The sequence below is a fragment of the Drosophila biarmipes genome, chromosome 3R (genome assembly GCF_025231255.1).
Source record: "Drosophila biarmipes strain raj3 chromosome 3R, RU_DBia_V1.1, whole genome shotgun sequence".
Classification (NCBI taxonomy): Eukaryota; Metazoa; Arthropoda; class Insecta; order Diptera; family Drosophilidae; genus Drosophila; species Drosophila biarmipes.
In genome coordinates this window covers 4884459-4898845 of record NC_066616.1, presented here as the reverse complement: position 1 = coordinate 4898845, position 14387 = coordinate 4884459, and the positions used below count along the sequence as shown (strand labels likewise).

General features: G+C 44.8%; 1 protein-coding gene across 2 annotated transcripts in view; it reads left to right on the top strand.

The window, feature by feature from the left end:
- The window catches only part of LOC108027331 (uncharacterized), a 106713-nt gene that overhangs the window by 52948 nt on the left and 39378 nt on the right, over positions 1-14387 (top strand). For both annotated transcript variants that reach the window (XM_050888667.1, XM_017098743.3), the window contains exon 3: positions 12007-12139. In XM_050888667.1, coding sequence (XP_050744624.1) covers positions 12007-12139 — 133 coding nt within the window. The remainder of the gene's footprint in view (positions 1-12006; positions 12140-14387) is intronic.

Here is a 14387-nt window from a genome sequence, read left to right as displayed (position 1 = left end):
GCTGCTGAGAAAGGTGTTTTCCTCAGTGTAGCAACCAAACTCCCTTCCTCTCCCGTTCTTGCTGCTTACGAATCCGAAAGGCGAAAATTGAACAAAGGACTTTGTTTGTTTTTCAACTAAATTAGTGCAAATAGTGCAAACACACAGATACAGCTGCTCGCACACACTGGCTCACAGCCGCAAACAGAACGAGGGCGTGGCACCTGAGAACGTGAGAACCTGGGGCTGAGGACGAAATTGGAGGATGTGGAGGATGTGGAGGCTGCAGCAATGCGACTTTACCTTGTGCCACTTAGGCACTACGGCAGCGGCAGCAACAATGCCACCGGGCTGTTGTTCTTAGTGGCATTCACTTTCTCACACGCGACTCACGCACACCAAGTGCGTTGGCATTGTCTGCCATTTTGTTAGCTTGCGATTCGGGCTCAGAAGTATGCTACGCTGGCCATTAACTTTCATCTCAATTACCCGCACGCACAGAAAGAATCCATTTCAGACGGCTTCTACTGTGTTTCCCTTGCAACCCATATTTTAATGATGGTTTTTATCACTAGCTTGTTAGCTTAAATCGCATTTCCACGAGTTCTAGAAAAGACCAATCTATTCTCTTTTACGCTCAACCTAATACAATTTCTTCCGGTGCACGTGAAAGACGCCAGCACACTCTCCGCATATATGCATACCTATTTATTTAGGGAATTTTCCTACACCCAAGACAACAATAACAATGCAACAGCAACGACTGACGCAATGGCACGTTTATGCCACACGTGACCTGCTTTAGCTCCGGCTGGCTTTAGCTTTCGGCCAGGGTCGACATCAGTGGCTACCTTTACAGTCGCACACTATTTTTACAAGTGTCTACGGTTAAGTGCTCGCACACACACACGCACACAAGCGGCCATCCAGGACCTGCAGAAATTACCATGCTCAGGACTCGTCGTCGTCGTTGTCGCTGACATCCCTGCGGTTGTAGCGTGAAACGAGAGGAAAAACTTTGGCGCTCTCTTAAACAACAACACGAACACACACAGTCGCACACTTTCCACACACCGCCAGCGAAAACAAGAGGAGGAGCTGTATAAGCCAAAGCGCAGCAAAAGCGTTGCCCCGAAAGTGGAACGTGGAAAAAGGCAAGCAGCCCAAGTCAAGTCAGGCTAAGAAGCTACCGTGGCCTTACACTGAAAGTAAGGAGTAAGAAGAAAGTAAGGAATATTTTAATTAAGTGTGTATATTCGCAAATGCAAATGACCTACTATCTATCTATATCTATAGATATTCACTCTGCACCGCACATTCTGTAGGATTTCGTTTTTTTTTACTACTGAAGTACAAATATTCCTTTAAAAGTACATAGAAAAAGTTTTTATTTTAATCAATTATGACATCTTAACTGAACTATTATCTTTGTAGCATACTTTTAAGCATCATTTTAAGAGTTTTGCGTGAGTTCTTTGAGACAATATTTTGAAAATATGATTCTTTTTTTTCAATTTAGACTATTAAGATATCTACAAACTACTAAGATAGATATCATTAACCTTTTTTTTTTATCGTCGATATATGTAGCACAGTTTTAGGCACCGTTTTAAATGATTTAAAAACCTTAGGGATTCCAGTGAGACAATATTTTGACATTAAAATTGCTATTTATTAATTAAGGCAAGTATTATATATATACAAATATAGTGTAACAATAGTTACGCAAAAAAGTATCCCTGAAGTCCTATCATGATCATAGGCTGATTATCGTACAGAAAAACTTTAGATTCCGCCCAAAAAATTGTAGATCGCTTTTCTCCAAGTGTGCCGAAGAGGCTGCCGTAGCCATGGATTTCATTATGCGCATTTTCTACAACTTTTTGGAGCAAGGCGCGTTAGCATTGCATACTTTTAGGCGCTGCGCCGCTGCTCCAGCTCCTTGGGCTCCCCGAGCCGCTCTCGCCACGCAGTGTTTTGTGTCGAGCTTTTGCGCAGACACTGAAATGCAATTTGCATAAGTTTCACAGCTTCTTTCGTTTATATAGGGCGGCGGGGTGGTAGCGGCGACTTTTCTATATAAATATAAATACTATGTGCATAACCCAAGTGCGCCGAACGACGTGCGGCAGTCAGTGTGCGCCATCTATCCACTCCTTCCATCCGTATCTGTGTGTTTGCCTTGGTGCGTGCTAAGTATGTGCTGCCTAGCTGTTGGCAATTTTCATAACAAAAAATATAAAAAGGGACGGTGGGAGCAAGGGGAAGAGGGCAACGGGCGTGCAGCAAAATGAAATTTGTGTTTGTTTTCTACTTTAGCCAGCATAAAAAGTGAAATGACACTGGGTAACGCAGGAAGAGCGCCGCCGTAGCACATGGGAACCAACGGAAATCAGCAGGAAATTTCCATTCCCTTGTTAAGATGTTTGCTTTGGTGTTTCCCCTGTGCATGTGTGCGAACTGTCGTTAATGTAGGTAAAGGTTACATGCCTGAATATCACTTTCTATTGACAATAAACAAAGGACATTGGAGAAGGGGTATTGACTCGAACGGCGGGATATAGAGACTTTTCTCAAATAGTTTTAAAAAGTAGAGGTTAGTTTTATGGAAAAATATTGATGCTAAATTGAACTGTGTGGCACAGCAAAGACATTTACCCCATATTTTAACGAAAAGATCTGGTTAGAAATAGATACGATTTTGTTGTGTGGACTGTATTAATTTTTATTCTTGCCAGTTTCGAAGCCTATTTGATACTAAGTTGAATGTCACCAAGAGACGCCATAGCAGCATTGCCAGAGGCGAAAAAAGATATGTATATAGATATATGGCGGTTTTCTTTTACATAGATTGAATATATAGGATAGTGATGGCATTATGCGCCTAAAGATGAGAAGTTATTAAAGACTGCAACCGTTCACGAACATCCCGGCCCGCCCTGAAACACAGTTTCTGAATTGGGCAAAAGTGCGACCTTCGTGATGGGTCTGGTCATCTCTCCTGTTGGTGTCTTCAATTTGACTGCTCGAACGAGGTTGTCCTTTCCTGGATAGGTTTCTATAACCCGTGCGATGTGCCAGGATGCTGGTGGCGTATTGGACTCCTTAACGAGAACTACATCATCGATCGAGAGGTTGGGTGTAGAAGCGGTCCATTTCGGACGTTGTTGCAGAGTAGTCAGATACTCCTGATGCCATTTCTTCCAGAATCCTTGGAGCATAGCCTGGATGCTCTGCCAATAACCTAATCGGCCCACGGGGATGTGGCTTAAGTCGGGATCTGGAACGGTGGTAAACGGTCGCCCAATTAAGAAGTGGGCGGGTGACAAATAGTTGGTTTCGGTATCCGGTACATAGCATAAGGGGCGTGAATTTATCACAGCGCTGATTTGAGCAAGCAGGGTGCGCATCTGTTCGAAGGTGAGTGTTGAATTGCCGGTGATCCTGCGGAGATGCAGTTTTACACAATGAACTGCCGACTCCCATTTCCCTCCCCAATGAGGAGCTCGTGGAGGTATGAGTACCCATTGAATTCCATCATCTGCCAGGGTGGATGTTACGATGTCCTGGTGTTCTTGTGATGAAAGCAATTCTTGCATTTCGTCGAGAGATCGTTTGGCCCCAATGAAGTTGGTTCCGTTGTCGCTGTATATTTTACTACATTTGCCACGCAGAGATATGAATCGACGCAAGGCAGCCAAGAAGGTTTCAGTTGTCAGGTCTGTGGCAAGTTCCAGGTGTACGGCGGAGGTGACCATACAAACAAACACGCAAATGTACCCCTTGCTTATACGTGGCTTCCGAACTTTGGCATCCTTTAGAAGAATTGGGCCTGCATAATCGCAACCAGTGTTTACGAATGGAAGCGCTTGAGTGACACGAATGCTTGGTAAATCAGCCATCTGCTGTTGGGATGTGTGGTAGCGTTGACGAAAGTAGGACAAACAGTCGTGTGTTATTTTGCGAATGAGATTACGTGCTCCAATTATCCAGAATTTTTGCCGAACAATTACAAACAGGGAGGAAACGCCAGGGTGAAGGTTTACTCGGTGCTCGTATTCCAGGATCAGCTTCGAGATTCGATGCGTTTTTGGTAGCAAAACTGGGTGTTTTGCCTCTCGTGTCAGTTGCGACTGTTGCAGTCGACCGCCTACCCTCAGCAAATCGTTTTCGTCGATCATTGGCGCTAGCTTTACCAGCTGCGATCGGTTCTTGAGAGGTTTCTTGGCCAGGAGGAGCTGGTAGTCCTGTTGAAAACAGCGTTGCGCGTGTTTTATACAAATAATTCTTGCTGTCTTAGCCTCGTCGAATGTAAGAGCTGTTGAAGCCTTGTTGCAAGATGGATTTCGTGTCCGTTGAATGAAGCGCTTCACATATGCGACAATGTGAATGAGCTTGAGCCATGAGGAAACTCGTGCGATCAGCTCATCAAGGGGATGAGCCTGAGTTGCATCAGCCATTGAAGCCAAACAGTTGGTCTTGACTTCTGCTTGAATGCGTAGGTCTGAAAGAGATAAGCCAAATCGTGAGTCGTTCAACTTTACCAGGTACTGCTCTTTGTCCCGTAGCCATAAAGGTCCATTCCACCACAGTTGGAAGTCGATCAAGTCTGCAGCCATCAGACCCCTGGAAGCGCAGTCAGCTGGGTTTGTTTTGGAGTCTACGTGTCGCCAGGACTTTCTGGGAATAGTGTCAAGGATTTCCGAGGTTCTGTTTCCAACAAATGTTTTTAGTTGGGCTGGTGCGTACGATAACCAGGATAGCACGATTGATGAGTCTGACCAGGCAAAAACTGTTATGTTCTTGTGGCGTAGTCCAGACGAAATCGAACGAATAAGCTGGCTGAGAAGAAGTGCTGCGCAAAGTTCGAGGCGTGGCAATGATTGCTGTTTCAATGGAGCCACCTTTGTTTTCGCAGCCACCAGGGACACCGAGATGGAGCCATCGTCGTTAGTTACTCTGCTGTAGACCACAGCAGCATACGCCTTGGTTGAAGCATCCGAAAATCCGTGGAGCTCGATGTTGTCTGCGTCGTTAGCAACGAAGCGTTGTAGTTCGAACTTTTGTACAGTGTGTAGATCTTTCCTCCATTTCAGCCAGATGTCCGCTAGTTTAGTTGGGAGTGGATCATCCCAATCCAAGTTCAAGAGCCAAAGTTTTTGGAAAATAATCTTGAACTGGATGACAACGGGTGCTAAGAGTCCGAGAGGATCAAATATCCTCGAGACGTCGGACAAGACTTGCCTTTTGGTGCAATCAGGATTTGCCACTAGGCCTACGTTGTAAGTTAGAATGTCTTTGCCAGGATGCCAGTATAGTCCAAGAACCTTAACTGGCGACAATTGTGCGTCGGTATCATCTGTGTGTATGAAAGGGCTATTGGATACCCATTTCCCGAGTCCGAGATTTGCGCCCGACATCAGCTGAATCAATTCGTTTCGGTTTCGAAGTAGCTCATCCTCACTGTTTGACCCAGTAAGAACGTCATCGACATAAAAATCCTCCAGTAGGATTTTTGAAGCGATAGGGTATTCATCCCGATGATCCACAGCGAGTTGTTCCAGAACTCGTACCGCCAGAAATGGTGCACATGATGTTCCGTAAGTTACAGTGCACAGTTGGAAATGCTTGATCGGATCGTTTGGATCTTCTCTCCAAACGATTTTCTGGTAATTTCTGTGCCTTTCGTTGACCCTTATTTGGCGGAACATTTTAACGATGTCCGCTGAGAATGCGTACTTGTACATACGAAAGCGTAGGCACACACCAAAGAGATCACGCTGGATACTGGGCCCTGTGAAGAGAGTGTCATTTAACGCCTTACCATTAGCGTCGCGAAAGGATCCATCAAAAACCACTCGCAGCTTTCGGCCGAGCACCGGGTGGTGGGGGAGAAAGAATTGATTTCCAGCAGCAACGTCCTCTGGCGGCACCTCACGCATGTGCCCCAGGTTGATATACTCTCGCATGAAATATACGTACTGTGTCCGCAGCTGCTCGTTTTGTTGTAGACGTCGCTCTACCGATTTAAAGCGCTTAAGAGCCCCATGAAGAGTGTCTCCGAATTCAGGATTTTCCGCGTTGAATGGAAGCTCCACGACATACTTCCCATTTTCATCGCGACTGTGGGTGGCGAGAAAGTGTTTCTCGACCTTTTCATCTTCCGGTTCTGCTTTTGTGCTGATTTGAACATTCTCCAGTTCCCAAAACTTTTGAAGAGTGCAGTCAATCTCCATTGTTGTAGTTAGTGCGACAGCGTTGCTTGCGTTCGATGTGATGAGTGAGGTGATAACCCATCCGAATACCGAAGAAATGGCGATAAGATTACCCTTGTTGTCGTACATCTTTCGTCCTGTGAACACTGACCATACGTGCTCGCTTCCCAATAGTATATCAACTGGTGTGTTTGTGTTGAATTGTGTATCCGCCAACTGCAGATCCTTAAACACCTCGAGTGTTGATGCGTCGATGTTTTGCCGTTCCAGAGAAGAGGTGATTCTGCCTAGCACGTGAGCATAGACAACTAAGCGATCATCGGATATGCAAGACTTGATATGCAGCGTGGTGCATCCCCTTGTTGTGTCTGCTTTTACGGAAGAGATTCCCGTAACCAAGATGCGTGATGCCGATCGTGTCAGTCCGAGAGCTTGGATGCAACGCTCGGATACGTAAGACAGCTCCGATCCTGTGTCCAATAGAAGACGGCATGTTACGAGGTCACCTTTTGCATTTTTGACATAAACCATTGCAGTTGGTAGTATGCTCCGTTTTAATTCAGTTAAATGTGTTGATTTTGCAGTGCCTTGCACACATACAACCTTTTGTGTGTCCTCTCCTTGGGCAAGATGACTGAGTGTCGCTGTGTTGTTGTTAGACGCGCTTATGTTCTGCTCGACCTGCTCTTCTATTTGGGCAAGATTCCCAATAGCCTGTGGATTTGGTTGGAGATGAAGAAGAGTATGATGATTACCCTTGCATTGCCTGCATTTGAATGTTGACTTGCACCTGTTGACCCCATGACCAGGTCGCAAGCAATTGTAGCACAGTGATTTCTCCTTCACAAATGATCGTCTCTGCACCCCAGACATATCCAGAAACAGCTGACATCCATACAGAGTGTGTTCTGCAGAACTACATTTGGTGCAACCACTGCTTTCAACCGCAACCATCGATTGTGTGACCCTTTTTTGCTTTTCAGGATGTGTATTTGTCTTGCTTCCAGTCGCAAGCTCCCTCTTGCTCAGCTCCAGTTCTTCGCAGCGAGAGTCCAGAAATTTGAAGAACTCCTCCAGGGTGGGTGAATCTGACTCCATGCTACGCTCAATCCACCTGCGCCGTGTGTCAGCGTCGAGTTTCTCTAGGGCTAGGTAGATGATCCAACAGTCGCGTCCCGTTTGATTGACTGCATCCAACCCACGAACAATTTCGTTTGCTCCGTCTGAGACCTTCCGTAGGACTGTTGCATCCATCTTTGTAGTTGTTGGCAGGCTCATAAACTGCTCCAAAAATGAGTTTACAATGTGCCGAGGACGATTGTACCTTTCCTTAAGACGTTCCCATGCAGTATTGTACGCCGTGTCAGTGATGGCCAAGTGTCGCACTAAGTTGGCAGCCTCATCAACGAGAAGTGTTTTCAAGTGATGGAATTTCTGGGTGTTGGACAAATGCTGTTTGTTATGAATTGTGCTTTCATATATGTCTTGAAAGGAAGGCCACTCTGTGTAGTTTCCAGAGAACCGCTTGATTTGAATTTTCGGCAATTCGCTCAGAGTTGAATTCGCCGTGAGTACCGAGTTAGAATTCGGCGATGTGACGTCACCACCAACATGATCAGGCGTGTTCGGTGTGGTCTGACTTACTGCAAGTCGCTCAAATAGTTGTTGGTTTTGCTGCAGCAAGTTCAGGATTGCGTCATTGTTTGAATGAAGCCCATTGCTGCCATTCCCACTGCCTTGAGATGTCCCCGGTTGTAGATCATTGCTTCGTTCCTTGAGTATAGCGTTCGCCCTTAGGTATTTTGTCTCGTAGACCGCGTTGTCAATCTCCGGATCTACATAACCCTCCACTCCCTCGTGAAGAGAAATGCAATCGCTGAACTGGTTAAACTCCTTCCAAACCTCGTTTAGAAGCTCCATACGTGTGACGATCTCTGTGCGTTGCACTTTCCGTTTGTTCAGCCCATGCCAAGACACGTGTGATATTGGCCTTGAGTCTGGCACGGCTTTTCACTAATGATTTTAATTGTTCCATGGCAAACAATTACCCTGAGAATCAAAGCACTTCAAAAACTGTCCAAGAATCCGGAACGATGGACCAGCAATATGGTTAGAAATGGATAAGATTTTGTTGTGTGGACTGTATTAATTTTTATTCTTGCCAGTTTCGAAGCCTATTTGATACTAAGTTGAATGTCACCAAGAGACGCCATAGCAGCATTGCCAGAGGCTATATATGTATATAGATATATGGCGGTTTTCTTTTACATAGATTGAATATATAGGATAGTGATGGCATTATGCGCCTAAAGATGAGAAGTTATTAAAGACTGCAACCGTTCACGAACAAGATCATATATTCAAGTAATTATTAAATCTTAAAGCGTGTACTTATTAATTTGATCCTATGTGAATTTTAAGTCATTAAAAGAACAACTCCCAGGAAATAAAATAGATCGATTTCTTGAAGTTCCTAGTAATCAGGCAAAATTATTTCCTTTGACAAACGAAACCGAAAACAGCAGCCAAGCGGATTAAAGTGTTTGCCGCCTCTAAAATCAATTTCCCAAAAATAGTTTCGCCTTCGATTTGCACTAATAATCCCAAATTGACCTATTTTGCCGCCTGCACGAACTCGGGCACATATTTGCCCGACGACCCACACGCGGCGGGATGGGGTGACATTTGTCTCTCCGAACTGAACTGTTGCCGCTTGTGGCAGCCCAATCCGGTGACCTTAGGAGCAGCTTGCCACCTAAGCCGCAGCACGCGCCACTTTGTCCAAAATCCAGGCAGTTGGTTTTGGCTGCCTGATTCCGTGGTCTGTGGACGGAATGGGAGCTCCCTAGCCATCCCCCTTCCGATTCCCCAGTGGGCCCACGGGCAAATCACTCATTACACACTTTCGCTTGCGCGACGTTGACGCTGACGAGCGGCAGCATGATGGAGCTGGAAAAGGATAAGGAGGAGGGGGAGGAGCAGGAGCAGGAGCTGGAACGGCGAAGGACTCGCTGACGAGATGGCGGAGGCGGCGACGGAGGCGCATATCACAAATTATGTCAATTTGCTGCAACAGCCCGCCCGCTTTGGGACCCTCAGACGGCGGCAGGAACAGGACCAGGACACTGGAAAAATTTTAAAAATTCAAAGGTTGCCCGCTAGATGATACAACATATCAATTAATTGGTTTTGTTTTCAATAATACTCTTATGAATCCTTATAGTTTGTTTTTGTAGGTAGTGCCCATTTTAAAAGAAGCAGAAAAAATATAATACATTCGCACATTTAGATGATATAATGTTTTCTTGGGCTTAAGTAAAAGATATTAAAGTGTTAGGGCTCTGAATACCTTTGGCAGGGCCTGTTTTTACGAACTATACAGCTTTCAAAGGGTCTTTAATTCTTGGGCCAAAACAAAGTCATTCCTTGATAACTCAATTAACGACTGAAGAATCATTGAATCAAACAATTTTAAGTTTACTATTAGGACTTGACTTTATTTAATAATGTTATGAATGCTAAAGTAGGTCATCACTTCACATCCAACTAAGGTGAACGTTAGGCCACAGTCGACAAGAAAAAGCGTATGAATTTGTGAATTACAGTACAACTTAAGACGTTTCGCTCAGTGCCGCAGCTCCAGCCGACTGATACAGAGGCCTAACTCCGTCTGCTCGTCGAGCATTTGACATCTTACATGGGAATTACAAACGCACGAAAATTGCTACCATGTTCGGCGACAGCCCACTCACCAATACAGCTGTAGCTGGCACCAACACACGAACCGGAGAACGCTGTACATATATGTTTCTGTCTGAACGTCTGACGGTTGTGTCCGTTTGTCATCCGGTTTTCCAGCGTGGGAGAGTGCTTTTCGGGGGGCGCCTGGGTCGGCGTTTTCATGTGCAAATTTCTGTAGTGTGCCATAAATTATCCGACTGGGAATTGCTTTTCTATAAAACGTGCGCATATTAAATAAATGTCAACAATTTTTGGCATCGTCTGCAGGAGAGCGCTCGCCCCTTCCCCGCATTTTTATTCCCCCCACTCGTTTGGGCTGCCGAAATGAAATTACGCGTAACACGATTGTGAGGCTCCCTTTTGGGTATTAATGAGCACCAGGCTGTAAAATAGGTTCGTGATGGATGTGCTCGAGTTTCTGGGTTCTGACAGCCGGACAGGTGAGCAATCGAATTTTCAATTTTCCGCAGCGAAATCGATTCGTACGAGTGTGTCGGGCGTCAATCGCTGGCAAATGTCTCTTCTTTTCTGATTTGCGTGGGGAATTCAATTGGCGTTAAAGTTCCTGCGGCATGCGGCCATTTTATGCGGCACAACGAGCAGATTTGCAGAAGAATGCATTGCCCTCTCAAATAAAATGGACAGATACCTCTGTTCGACGTCATCGATCCTTTCTTAATCAATTAATTCTACTCATTCACAACTCTTTGAAGGCTATTAATATTTTATTCATCCGGCTGATTAATGGGCATGCACTTAAAGTTCACGTTTCCCTCATTAATTTACGACTTGTGACGACAGAACTAGCTAAACATCCGAGTTCCGCCCACTTCCCGCGCTTAGATCCTTCTCACGCCAAGGGCCAATTAGGGGCTTTAACTGAAACCAGCCGGCCAACTTTAATCCATTGTCGATTCCCCGGATTGCTTGGGAATCGAAGTGGTGGTGTGGGTGGAGTGGGGAATCGGCGGTCTAGATTGGATTGGGAATGAGTTTTGGCCATCCGGAAGCGACGACGACGTTGCCCCTAGCATTTGTCTGTTTTCAGTGACATCAATTGGCAGTTTAAATGCAAAAGATGAGGCCGTCCTGAAATCGCAGACCGGCCATCGCCATCGTCATCACCATTGTCGACGTCATCCTTGTCGTTGGCTTCAATTTGGCATTAATATTCCCACTCACGTACTTGGTTGTGATTATGCGAGTACAACGATGAACGTCAGCGGCTATTGCGGTTGAAAGGAGGTGGGTGGTTGGCGGGATCTGGGTGGTTGGGTGGCGCAAAGGACCCGCCTTGAGGTTGTCGTGCGGCCGGAGCCTTGCGTGCTCCGCGTTTGTGGGACGGCAGTCTCAACGTGACACTTAAAAGGCAGCGTTTTGTTGACATTTGCTAGGAAATCGACGAAGGAGTCGAGTCGAGTCGAGTTGGTTCCCAGTAATTGTGGCCACACCCCAAAAGCTCTGCCCGGGCGCTGAGCAAAAAGGACATTTTCATATTGTGTTAATGACTTTGGCAATAGTTTTGTCATGACATTTCAAAAGAGCCACCCCACCTGTCGTTTCATTCAATTGCATTGGGTGGAAACGGTAATGATACACCAAGGAAAAAGTGAGTCAAGGATTTCTAGCGGAAACAGTTTACCTAAGAACGTTGAGAGTCAAAAGTAACAGACATTCAGTTTGTTTTATTATGTGTTTTTTTCTTAATACAATTACTTTTAAGAATGAATTATTTTTAACGAGAAACGCAAATTTGTTAAATTTTGATATACTTTTGAATTTATGTCATCAATACTTATTTCCATTGAAATTATTTCCAGAAAATTAAAATAAATATTAAATATTCCTTTTTTTTTATATGGAATATTTGAATGTTTCTTTCAGGCAGAACTATACTACATTTTCCATGATTAGCAGCGCTTTTTATAAAATATGGAAAAATAATTAAACGAGAAATAACCAATCCCAAACTATATTATCCCCTTGCTAAAAGATTTTCCTGTCTTGTTCTAGACCACATATGATTATTTTACCGCAGTGCACTCATAATTGTGTTCCCTCTCCGTTTCAGTTTCCACAGTGGCCGTGGAGGCCGTTCTGGGACGAACCGCATCCTTGCCGTGCGACATCGAGCCGGAGGCGAAGGACGACCGGGTGTACATGGTGCTCTGGTTCCGTGAGAGCGCCGGCAAGCCACTTTACAGGTAAGCAGGAGCCCCCGTCCGCAGGCAGTCGAATTTGAATTCAGGTAGCAGCCACTTGCTAATTTTATAGTCTCTTTGAGATTCCAAGTATAAGTGTGGGGATGTGTGTCTGTGCGGTTGACAGAAGTTCCGCCCTTTTCGGGGCTGGCCAACTGGGGTCCCTGCGCCGGCTACCTTTGATTTATAAGCCCCTCCAGTGGCAACTCCCTCCACTCAGGCGCCCGACAGCTTCATGAGAAATGGCAGCAGTTCATAATTTTCAAATAATTTATTATTTTAATAACATCATCAATATCAACTCAACTGGCGTCGGTTCGGGTGAGGACTACACTGAGCAGAGACACAAAACAATTATAGAAACTTATAGAATATGTATTTTGAAATTTGAATTATAAATAACTTGTCTTATTTGTTGAAATTTAAAAAATATTATCGCTGTATTAAGTAAGCATTACAAAAAAAAATACAGCTTTTAAATTATTTTCACAGATTTGCAATATACTTAATTTTTAATACTTCGTTGATTTTAAAATTATATTACATGGGCCATCCTCCTGTTTAAATGAAATGTTGTTATTTGATCCTTCTTCAACGTTTTTTGTTTCCAACCATTTTCCTACCTTGTCCTTACACACATTTTTTTTACACATATTTGACAATCAATTTTCTCCAAGTGCACCGGCCGCGTGTGCCTAGTCCTGAATTCCCGAGTCCTAGGGGCCAGGACGTGGCTTCGGGAGTGGGTCAAAGCAAAACAAAGCAACGGCATGCCAGGCAGGCCAACCAGGGCGACATGGACTCATATATTAGCCGCAGGACCCGAGGCAAAGGACATCCGGGGTGAAGGCGGGGGCGGCAAAATAATGGCATCCAAAGTGAAAACTGTTTTGGCGGCAACTTTGATTGTGGGCGGGGGCAGAAGAGCTCCACCCTCGTCCTCATCCTATCATCTATACCATCCCCGTCCTTATCCGCACCTTCAGCCCCCGGCAGTGTCCTCGAGCTCCTGCTGCTGTTATTTATAGAGCTCGCTGGCGAACGTGTGCTTAGGTTTAATATGTTGCACATTATAAGCAGACATCGATATCCTTTAGCCTTGTCAATTTTGCTTACATGTGCTTCCTTTTCAATATGTTGCCAGCGGGTGAACGGGGCTTTTCGGGAATAAGGACATAGACATCGACATCGACATGGATACGGGTACGAATACGAATACGGGTACGAATACGAATTCGGGTACGAATACATCTGGGTACACACGTATACCAACGCACGTGTATCTCAAGGGCGAGCGCGAGCTGTTCACGAGTCCTGCCGCCAGGACTCTGATCCTTGTTGATGCTGTTGTTCTTGCCACTTCGTGCACTCAATTGGAAGCAATAAATTTCAGACCAGACAAAGAGGAAAATATGAGCCAGGGAGGTGAGTGCTTGGACCAACGAAGGCAAACAACAAAAAGCGGAAAACTAGAAAAATGTGGAAAACAATAATGTCGCAAAAATTTCCGACTTTATTACCAAAAATATCCGAAAGTGATTCGAATTCGATTTCCCTTCCAGGACAAGTCGCTGCACACAATAAGACAGGAAAGGAAAACAAGAAATAGGAATGAAATTTAGGGAAATAAATAACAAGAGCGCAAACAAGAACAACAGCAACAGCTGCGCAGCGAGGGCAGGATTCCAAGGGAAAAGTCCACCCAGGACACGAGCTGCGGCGGAAAATTGCCAGCTCTGCGTGAAATCGAAGGACACTCTGAGGGGCGGCTGAATGGGGCTTAGGAAAGAATCAAAACCAAAAGCTAAAACCGAAAAGGCGCCGAAATTGAAAGCAGCATGTGAAGGGCGGAAAGAGGGCCGAGTAAATGGGACATAGAACGGGATCCCCCAAGGTTTTCCACAGTAATGATAGTGCACTGGAAGAAATCACTATCGGAGATAAGAGAGGGTGGAAACAAAAAAAATAATTCAAATAACAGCGGCTTGTCAGTAACCGAATCGTCAGTCGAATTGTTTATCACCATTTATATAAAAACACAGCCTCCGTTATCTACTTTAATATCATATTACCTGAGACAAAATTTAAAATTTTACATCTCTTTAGTCTCTTTTCATGTTCCGAAAACTATTAGGGTCTTTCCCCATTTGCTGAAATTTCCTGTTGCATTTCAACAAGCCAGCAATTCAATCAAAATGCGATAATAGATTTCATTTTAAAATTGTTATGTTTTATTCACCCCTAATGGTGT